General features: G+C 54.2%; 2 protein-coding genes across 3 annotated transcripts in view; one reads left to right on the forward strand and one right to left on the reverse strand.

The window, feature by feature from the left end:
* On the forward strand, nucleotides 1–1,603 carry GPR62 (G protein-coupled receptor 62). The gene has a single exon (XM_006028977.3). It carries the CDS (start codon nucleotides 87–89, stop codon nucleotides 1,311–1,313), a length of 1,227 nt encoding a protein of 408 aa, XP_006029039.1. The 5' UTR covers nucleotides 1–86; the 3' UTR covers nucleotides 1,314–1,603.
* Nucleotides 1,604–7,577: 5,974 nt separating this feature from the next.
* Nucleotides 7,578–10,162, reverse strand: part of PCBP4 (poly(rC) binding protein 4) — a 33,013-nt gene continuing 30,428 nt past the window's right edge. For both annotated transcript variants that reach the window (XM_014522420.2, XM_014522419.2), the window contains one exon: nucleotides 7,578–10,162. In XM_014522420.2, coding sequence (XP_014377906.1) covers nucleotides 10,093–10,162 — 70 coding nt within the window. In that variant the 3' untranslated portion in view covers nucleotides 7,578–10,092.

Here is a 10,162-nt window from a genome sequence, read left to right on the forward strand (position 1 = left end):
TGATGGATTTATTTGCTTCTAGAAGGCGCTGACAAGCAGTTATTGCTGTCCAGGTGCTGGGAAATTGGAATCAGCTGTCAGGTGCAATGGCAAACAGAACTGGGCTCAATGCTACTCAGGGGCTAGGCCCTTTTTCAGCAGCTGAGGTTTCCACATTCCAGGAGGCTGTTGGCCTCTTCTTCATGGTCCTGCTCAATGTCATAGCCCTGGTCGCCAACACAGCTGTGATGGTAGTTATCCTCAAGACCCCTCTCCTGAGGAAGTTTGTCTTTGTCTGCCATCTCTGCCTGGTAGATCTGTTGTCTGCCATTTTCCTGATGCCACTGGGGATCATTTCCAGCTCCTCATGCTTCAACAGGGTGATCTATAGCATTGCAGAGTGCCAGACCCTGATCTTTTTGAACATCTGCTTCATCAGCGCCTCCATTCTCACCATCTCAGTCATCAGTGTGGAGAGGTATTACTACATCATCCACCCAATGAGGTATGAGGTCAAAATGACCATTGGACTGGCAGTCACTGTGGTGGTCTTCATCTGGATTAAATCTGTCCTGATCACAGTCTTGGCTTTGGTGGGGTGGCCCCAAGACAATGGAGCCACCAGTGCCAGTAAGTGCACAGTGTTCTGGAGCCCTGGAGCCCACAAGAAGATCTTTGTCATTGTCTTCAGCACCCTCTGCTTCATCGTGCCCACCTTCATTATCTTTGCCGTCTACTGCAGCATCTACAGAGTGGCCCGGATTGCTTCCCTGAAGCATGCCCCTGTCCCTTCTTGGACGGCCACTCCCAGGCAACGATCAGACTCCATTAACAGCCAAGTGACTATCATCACAACCAGAAACCTGCCTCCCCGGCTGTCCCCAGAGCGAGTGTTTGGAGGGAGCAAGGCTGCCTTGACCTTAGTGCTCATTGTGGGCCAATTCCTGTGTTGCTGGCTGCCGTTCTTCTCCTTTCACTTACACTGCTCTGTTAACTCAGTCACTCCTGCTGGGGGCCCTGGGGAGATTGTTGTTACCTGGCTTGCCTACTCTTCTTTTGCCATCAACCCCTTCTTCTACGGGCTACTGAACCGTCAGATACGGGAAGAGCTGTCCAGACTGGGGAGGAACTGCCTCAACAGATCCCTGACCCAGGACCTCTGTCTCTCTAGTCCAGAGGGGTCTATCCATGAGAACTTCTTTCAGTTCCTACAAAGGACTGGCTGCACACTGGAGACCCAGTCCAGCTACATCAACTCCAGCCCCAGGAACACAGTGGACCAGACCATGATGGGCTTCAGAATTCCAGGTCAAATCCCAGAAGAAACAAACTGAGAAGGGACAGGGGTTAGGGTGGATATCAGGTCACTGTGGTCTGCATCCTGGCTGCTGCAGCATGGAGGATTGATGTGCGGTTTCAGCTCACGGGAAGGCCTGACTGGCCATTTTCTGATCTGGTGAAGGATGATGCATTTGAGAGGATTTATCTTCCTGAGCATGGGAGGGAAAAGCTGACTTGGCAATGCTGTTCCACAGTGGGGTAGGGAAAACCAGCAGGAGGGTGGAAGGAGGAGGGATGGGTGTTTATGAGAGCTAATCCTGTTCTTCTCCAAGCACTTTTCATTATGCACTCCAGATGCAGCTTTTGAGCTTTTGGAGAGCTCCTGCCACAACCTTGTCTTCTAGATGGGTTGTCAGGGAAATCAAGAGGTCACCTAATGAGTCACAACTTGGATAGTTGTGAGAGGGGGAGAAGGTCTGTGGGTCCCTTCTGTCCCCTTCTCCCTTGTTTCAGTCTGGTGGATCACCGTGCCTCCCTCTGATCTACGGATCAGCAATTCCAGGAGCAGGGATGAGCAGGCAGCTCTAATGAGTTCTAGCTGTGAGTGAGGGGTAGCCAGGCCCTATCTGTTCTTGTGGAGAGAGGGTTTCAGTGTGGATTCACTTTCTTGACCCCAGAGCTGTGCCTGCCCATGGGATCAGAGAATGTGCCATCAAAGGGACTTCAATAGGCAGCCATCTGAGATGGACACTAGAAATGGACACTTGTTCTGGGCAAGCAGAGCTCTGTTCGAAAGCCTGTGAGGTCTGAAACAGGACAGGTGAAGCTGCTGTGCCAAGCTGTGATGGGAGCCAGTGGAAAGCAGCAGGGAGCCAGCTCCTGCCTGCCTAGGGGCACCTCATGCACACTCAGCCTAATCCAAAGTGAAAGCAGCCTCTGGAATGACTCGATGAGACAAATGCAGGTTGCCATGGAACGCGGAAGGGACTGTGTCCTTATTCCTTATGGTGGGGGCCAGATTCATCTGTGGGGTAATGCCCCTAGTTTCAGGGACCATAGGAGGCTTGCCACATTTCAGGGTGCTAGGTAGTAACAGATGAGGATCATGGCAGGGGTAATACCTGGCCTGCAGCCATCACAATCAAATCACACACCAGCAAGGAGTTCGGTGCCAGGCTCGGAGCCCACTGCAGTACAAAGGTTAATGCTTTTCTCTATAGAGACAACCAGCCCTAAATACCGGGTGCTGGTGAGTGGGGATTTCCCCTGCCCACACAGCAGGACTTGCCTGAGGTTACATGTAATAGGTTTTTAATTAACTGCTAATGTATTTTTTAAAGAGCGATTTTAACTGATTTCTATTAATAGACTTGATCACACAGCTTGGAGCCATGGCTTGTTTTTGCTTGACAGAGACTGCTTCCATGTGATGTTTCACAATCTCTCCACCTGGCCACACCAGGGAATGGGACTGCTTGTTGACAGATCTGACTACAGAGCTGCAGAGGGTGTTTCTGGGGTAAGGGGTCTCCAATAGTAGGAATGAAGAAGACATGACAGATGCTGCTCACTGGCAGGTTGTCACATATGGCCCAAACTCTTCACTGGATTGGGTTTTGCCAAGATCCCCTTGTCTTTCTGAAATGGGAGACTAGGTTGCTTTGGGAATTCAAGTTGTAAAGCACCTGTAATGCCACATTGTCCATTTCTCCTTCCTTAGTCATTGAGAAGGCCCCATTCTCCACTCTCCACATGTAAAGGAGGTGTAACATGCCATTGAATAACCATGATGGCAAATGGTTAGATACCTTCCCTACCCTGATGTTCAGGTGTTCCCAACATGCGTGCAACAGTGCAAATGATTTTAGCTGACCAGCTTGGAGCCTTCTGTGTGACTGAGGCTGGACTATCTCCAGGTATTTTGCAAAGAGAGAAATTAAGCTAGACAGCCCTCCCATGTGACACAAGCCTGTATCATCATCCTTGTTTTACATGCAGCATGGTGAAATGATTCACCCAGCATCAGTGGCGGAAGACCTTGGCTCCAAAATCTCACCTCCACTGGGGCATTGTAACTGCTGGTGCAACTGCCAGCATCAGCCCTAGGATAGCCAGGCGATGCTTGTTTAAGACTTTGTCTGCACGTGGATACAAGCTGAGCTAAAGCCACACAGCTCCTAGCCCCAATTCACCCTGGTGCAGTGTGTCCATGCTGGGAGTGGGCGTCTGGGCAGCATAATTAGTACTGCTGGAACCTCCTAGACCTCAGCCAGACCTCTGTCCTGATCCTCAGCACAGGCACTGTCCGTCCTCCCCCATCAGGAGCTATGTGTGTTGTGTGGGGTTGTCCACCACATCCTGGAACCTCCCCATGGGTCCATGTGGGGGGGAAGGCTGCCTTCCCCTGTGCTCTCCTGCAGCAGGAGGTATCCTCCAGATCTTATCACACCAGTAACTGGGTCCCACGGCATGGGTGGTGAGTCATAGCCCCGTGTTTACTGATACAAATGGACGCGCTGCCAGCCCCAGGGAGTGAGCTGAACTCGGTTGTGCCTCATGAACCCCACAGCCCAGCTCTGGCTCCAGGATCCCACTGAGGGATGGGGTGTACTGGATGAAGTGAAAAGGCTCAAGAGCAGAGGGGCCAGCTCCTGCCACAGCTTAAAAATGACCCTTGCCCCTCGATCACTGATGGGTGGAGAATAAGGGCCTTGGGCTGACAGCTGGGATGGGGCCTGTGGAACCAGGAGGTAATGGGGCTGGCTACCTGTCACCCACTTGGAAAACCCAGCCTGGAAGATTTTATACTAACTCCTTATTATTTCTTTTGCCTGGTGACACATCAGAGGGGTTTTAGAACATAAGGTGCCGTACTAGGTCTGACCATCAGCCCATTAGTCCAGGGCCCTATCTCTTTTCTCATGTGAAGGGGAAGAGTACATGAGCAGGCATCTCCAGAGGACGCATGTCCTGATCACAAAGGCCTCCCTGCCATTCCCAGGCACTGACCTGATGCACAACCACTCCCATTCCCCAGCCACGACCGTAGCCCCCAAGTAGTGCCTCCTTGGTCTTCGTGTGCCTCTTGCTCCCTCTCTGTTGCCTCCAAGCCCTCCAGCCCTCATCTGAGTCCAGCAGGCCAGATGCCACCCTCTGTCCAGTGCATGGCTTTTGACACTTGTGTGGAGGCAGAAAGGAGGATGTCCCAGTCAGATAGGTGCAAGATGCCCATGACACGCGTGTGGGAAGCTCCCTGGCTCACACTGAACCTGGGGTTAGCCTGCCATGGCCCCTGGTCTATTCCATGGAGAGCAGACAGCTTTACCTCCCCACTGCTTGGGGCGTAGCCCCCACCTGCTGGCTGCTGGGTCCCTCCCTGTTCTGTGGAGAGAGCGAGCTGCCTTTAGACTGTAGGACAGGGGGTCCAGAAAGCGGCGGTGGTCGGGGTGGGGAGCGTTCCATGAGGCCAAATGGCCTCTCTCGATCTCTGATGATGTCCCCTGACCTGGCCAGTTGTGGGCACCCCAAATCCCACCTGGCTCTGGGAGTAAGGAAGAAGCCTGCTCTGTGCAATGGCAGCCAGCACTGGCCCCAAGCCCCACAGTCCCTGCCTGGAGCATGTGGCAGGAGGCAGGGGAAAGGTCGCATTGCCCATTCACATAGCAACAGGCTGTGCTGGAGGCAGCCATCTCAGCCTCCGACTAGCTCCTCTATTGTACCGGATGCTGTTGATAAAGCAGCTGCATTCTCCCTCTTATCTGCTGGCCTCTGTTCCCTCCCTCCCTCCCTGCATCACGCTGCAGCATGGGCCTCTCTGCACAACCACAACACCTGGCCCGCTCAGCCCATCTCCTGCTAGACCAGGAAGCTCCTGCCCCCAGATAGGTGATGCTAGAGTTTGGTTTGACTCAATGTTGTGGGGAGGGGAGAAGAGCAAAGAGAGATCCCCCTTTCCAAGGGGTAGGAACCCCCTCCCCTCATACAGCATGCTCACTGGGGAGAGGGTGAAGGGGTGACCATACCTCACAAAGAGACCACCAGCACAGAAGGGGTTAAATGCAAACCATTGCCTCTGTGTCATTCTCCATTCCTCCCACCCACCTTCCTGAGCAGTGACCATCCCAAACTGGTCCAGCTCCCCATGGGCTCTGGGATGAAGGTGACTTTGCTGAGGGCCACAGGCCCCTGCCCCCTTGGGAGAGGCCAGTTGCACAGTGCAGGACATTCCCCTTTGCTATGTTAATTCAAGGGAGAACAACAGCACCCGGCTGGCTGGCTGTCACTGTCTCTCCAGGGGCCTTTACCCAGCTGGGTGCCCATTTCGTGGCCATTGAGGCCCCATCTCTAATACCAGGGCCACTGCGGCAGCTACTTTGCCAGATTGCTGGAGCAAGCCTACCTTGGGGGCACTGCCCCCAGTTGATGTGGTTATGCGTTAATGGTGGCTGCTGTGGCAATGGCTCTTGGAAGCTTTTTGTCAGGCAAGCTGGATGTTTTGAGCATTTTTGAAGGTCCCAACCACAAACTCAGCCAATGCCCTGCCAGGCGCCCTGCTGGAGGGGGAGGCACATTCCAGCTAATGCCCTTCCTTGGGCTCCCTGCTCTGCCTCACATCCTGGTCAGGGGTGAGCAAGGGGTTGTGTCTGACCGGGATCTAGTGCATGATGAAAGCTGGAGGCACCGAGCCTAGTGGATGAAGCTGCACTGCCCAATCTCATGTTCGACATAGGCATGGCACTCAGGGGAGGGCAGCACCTGTTGTCTGCTAAGCAGCCACCCCTCAGCTTCCCAAAGCAGGCTTTGCCCAGCCCAGGAGCTGAGCTGCTGGTCATTGGGAACTGAGGCTCTCTTGCCCCTACCCAGCTCCTGACAACTTGTTGCTGGTTGCAAGACCCCTCCCAGAACTAGAGGAATCCTCATCCCAGGGTTTGCTGAGGATTGTCAGGAGCCAGGGCAGCAGGCAGGCTGAATTGCCCTCAGCTGAGCCTGGTTTCCCATGCAGGCCTGGCTGCCAGGGGCCTAACTGTCCCAGCTGGCTCCTCTTGCATTCATGGACATGGCTTCCTGCTTGCAGCATGTTCAGTGCCCAGCAGGCTGCTCAACAGGGCACAGACCTCCCTGTCTAGCCTTTGGCTGCTGGGTCCTTCAGCTCAGCTTCCTGAGCCCTGCCTGCTGGTTCCTGCTTTCCCAGTCCCTGGATCCTGCTTGTTTGTTCCTGGGTTCCTGTTCCCTGGGTCCTGCTTCCCAACTTCTTCACCAGCTCCTTGACCCCTTGAGCTTCCACACTCCAGTCCAGACCCCAGCTCCTGGCTCATCTTGTAATTACCCATGTCCCAGTCCCCTACAGTTACAGCTGCCTGCTCCAGCTCCCATGGCTCCAGTCCTGCTCCCTGCCCCTTGTTCCTGACCCCAGCTGGCTCATGGTTCTACTCAGGCTGATTGCCTACATCCCAGCCCCTTACTGACCTTAGCCTCCTGACCCTCCTGCTCCTTGACCCTAGTTGGGACCCCTGCCACGTGCCCTTGTCTGTCCTGATTCTCTGGGCTGTGATTCTTTAGGCTCAAGCCCTGACCACCTGTAGCAGTCATACCCTGAGAAGGGTCAAACCCTTGCATACAGTCTTGTTTCCCAACATTCCTTGCAGTGAAGCCCTCAGGTCCCATAAACCCCTTGGACTGCAAGCCACAGAAGTGGTTCAGGGATGAACTAGCCTTTTCCCAGTATCACTAACCCACGGCATTGAAGAATCAGGCCTCAACGTTCATGACATTGCTTTAAAAACAGTTTCAAAAGCAGTAGCTTTGGGCTCTTTTTCATTGCTTTCTTCTGGCTTTGGCATCTGGAGGTGGGACCTGAATCATGGTCTCAAGCTTTTCTCCATAACAAGGAAGAAACTCACTTTCTATTTAAATGACTGCTGAGATGCCTCTCTCTGACATCACTCCAAGAGCCAGAGAATGGAGGAAAGCATCAAGATTCCTGAGAGTCAGCACTTTGCCAAACCAGCCTGAAAGTCCCCATGCCAGTGTCCAGGGCATGGGCAATGGCTGTGAGCATTTTGCTGCCTGTCAGGCAGGGACACCCAATATGTGGCTAAATGAACTGTTATCTTGGCACCAATCTCCACCTCGTCCTTTCACACAGGCAAGCCATATGTCCCAGTGGATCTCTACCCAAGCTCCCTGCCAAGATTTCCTGTGTCCCTTAGCACCATGATCCTTCCCTGGGGATCACCCAGCATTACAGGATCTAAACCAACAGAACTTTTTCTCTGCATCTGGCCGCTCTAACAGCCCCTCAGACACCCAAGTTGGCAAAGTTTGTCTTTTTATTAAACCAGTGATAAGTTACAAAGGAGGAAAAAATATAGACTCATATGTACAGCATTTCCCACGCTGGCCAGCGCCGGCTCACGTGAGGCGGTGAGGGAGGGGGAGCTCTCTGATGGGGTTGCCTCAGGTTTGTTCACTAGTGAGAGAGGAATAGGGTGGACACATTTGTACCAACCAGGGTACAGAGTTGGTGGCCAGGTCTCTGCTGGAGGGAGCACCTGGGTTCTGGCCTGATGAAGTTGAGGTGTCAGATGCTGGGCAGCTTCAGGGGAGCAGTGCTGGCTCACATCAGCGAGGATCTGGCTTGTGGATGCCTTTGATCTCAGCTTGAGCTGCTTTCACTGTTGGGATTCAGCAGTGGGGACTGTGCGCTGTTGGAATCCCAGTAGTTACAGACCAGGAACAGGTTGCCCGATTCACGGGACCATGTCATCATGAGCAATCACTGTGGGACAAGCCCACTGGGCACCTGACTCTGCTCTTGGGTTGCTAGACAGTGCCGAGGCCCCTGCTGGCTCACTGTCACTGCTAGCCAGGTTCCAGGTGGAACATGCCCAGCCATGCTGCAAGCATGCCCTTAGTGTATGCCCTTAGTGCATGCCCTTAGATATACCCCACCAGGAAGAGTCCAGCAGCGCTGCTGCCTGACCTGAGCATCCCACATAGGATTAGCCAGGCCATGTGCTGCTTCTGAGCCCCAGCATGGAGGCATCAGTCTCTGTGCTGAGTGTCCATGCACCAATGCTTGGGCCTGGTGGGCCATCAACTCAGCTGGACACTTTAGCATGCACCTGCTTCCCCGTGGAGGAGGTCAGGGGATGAACTAGCTCAGCCCTTTCTCTTTTTCTCCCTCCCTCCTGTGAGAAGGCCTCAGGGCAGCATCACCAGAGAGGGAAAGGCCTGGCCTGCTTTATGGCAGTGGATGCTCACAGGCGTGATCTATGTGAGTGACTGGAGAAGGAAGGAGCATTTGAGATGGGTTTGTTGCCAGGGAAGAGGCTGAGGTGCCATCCACCCTGGGGGAAGGAATGGGCCCCAGGAGGGTGGAGACTGGGAGCCACTCCCTAGGGGAAAGCCTGGCCAGGATTCACTCAATGCAACCACAGTGGAAGGGGACAAAACATAACCAGCTCTAATTGGATGCTCCATGCAACCATTAGTCTCTGGCAGCCAATGGGAGCAAATGAACCCACTCATTGGCTATTAATGCTGGGATCCTGCCACAGGCTGTTTCCCTGACAGGTCAGGAACCTTCCTCACTAGCCAATGGTTGTTTGCCTAGATCTGTAACTCTCTTATAGCCACTAAGCCACCAGGCTAGTCCAAGGCACACAAACATCTGCCGTTCTCATAGCCAATCTGCCCTCAGTCCTGCCTGGAGACCCAGGCCACAGTGTAGTGGCTGCAGTGTGAGGGTCTCTGGCAGGGGACAGGGGACAGGGACTGTGATATTCCAAGCACTGGCCCTGCATTCCCTTCTTCCTTTGTGCTTTCCAGGAAGCAGGAGCATGGGCTCCTTTTTGCAGGAGAGTGCCCTGTCAGATCCTCCACCATCTATCTGCCTGAGGGCCCCTCCCAGCATTAGGGCAATGACAAGTGGTTTCCACAGAGGCTTGGGCTGAAAGGAAGACTGGGACAGGGGTGCATGGGGTTAGGGCACTGAGTGCCATTAATGTTGAGTTTCCAGCTTGGTACAAGTCGGGGGGGCATGGTTTAGATCATGAAAAACACTCTGAGTCCTGCACAGTGTGTGAACAATTCCAGTCCCGGTCTTCCCAGTAGGTCCCAGAGAGCCTGCAGCAGGGCACAGTTTCCAGTCCTTTTCCCCTTCCCCCAAACACCCTAGAAATAGCCTAAAGATGTGCCTTACCTACATTGGCCTCAGCACGAACCAGCCCAGCAATAAACCTACCCCCAAATTCCTACTAGAGTTTGGGTGGTGCTGGGTAACATCCCCTAAAGTTAACAAACCTAAAGCATGGGGGTGTGTGGGAGAAGAGACAGCCCCTCTCAGCATGGGGCAGGGGGCTCAGGGTAGGGGGAGGCAGTCAGCTCTTGCAGGGGGATCTGGAGGGTGAGGGGACACGGATGGGCTTTTCCAAAATGGGAGGGGGAGGAAACTAGGGGGAGGAGTGGGCATGGTCAGTCTCTTCTAGGGGTGGGGGGGACAGGGGGGAGGGCAGAACCAGCCCTCCTCAGGGTAGGGTTGGTAGGAACTGGGGCTGTAGGGCTGAAACATCCCCTGGCACACAGGGGCTTTAGGTTTGGAGGAGTGGGTGGGGGAAGGCTGTGCAACCAGCAGCCCTAATGAGCTCAGTGCTGCAGAGCTCTGGGGTACTCACAGGCCCTGTCCCCTTCCTCCACAAGGTCCTTCCCCTGGTGTGCTGCTCAGCCCCGCTACATGGTGTGGCACGGACTCTGGTTCCCACAGTGGGGCATGGGCATCCTGAGTCTCCTTCCTGCCCTCCTCTTCCCCCACCACCCTTCTGCCCATCGGCCTCAGTACGGGGAGAACTTCTGCCTCTCTGCTTTCTTCGTCCCATTAGCTGTGGAGATCTTGGTCGTGTAG

The sequence above is a fragment of the Alligator sinensis genome, unplaced genomic scaffold (genome assembly GCF_000455745.1).
Source record: "Alligator sinensis unplaced genomic scaffold, ASM45574v1 scaffold610_1, whole genome shotgun sequence".
Taxonomy (NCBI): domain Eukaryota; kingdom Metazoa; phylum Chordata; order Crocodylia; family Alligatoridae; genus Alligator; species Alligator sinensis.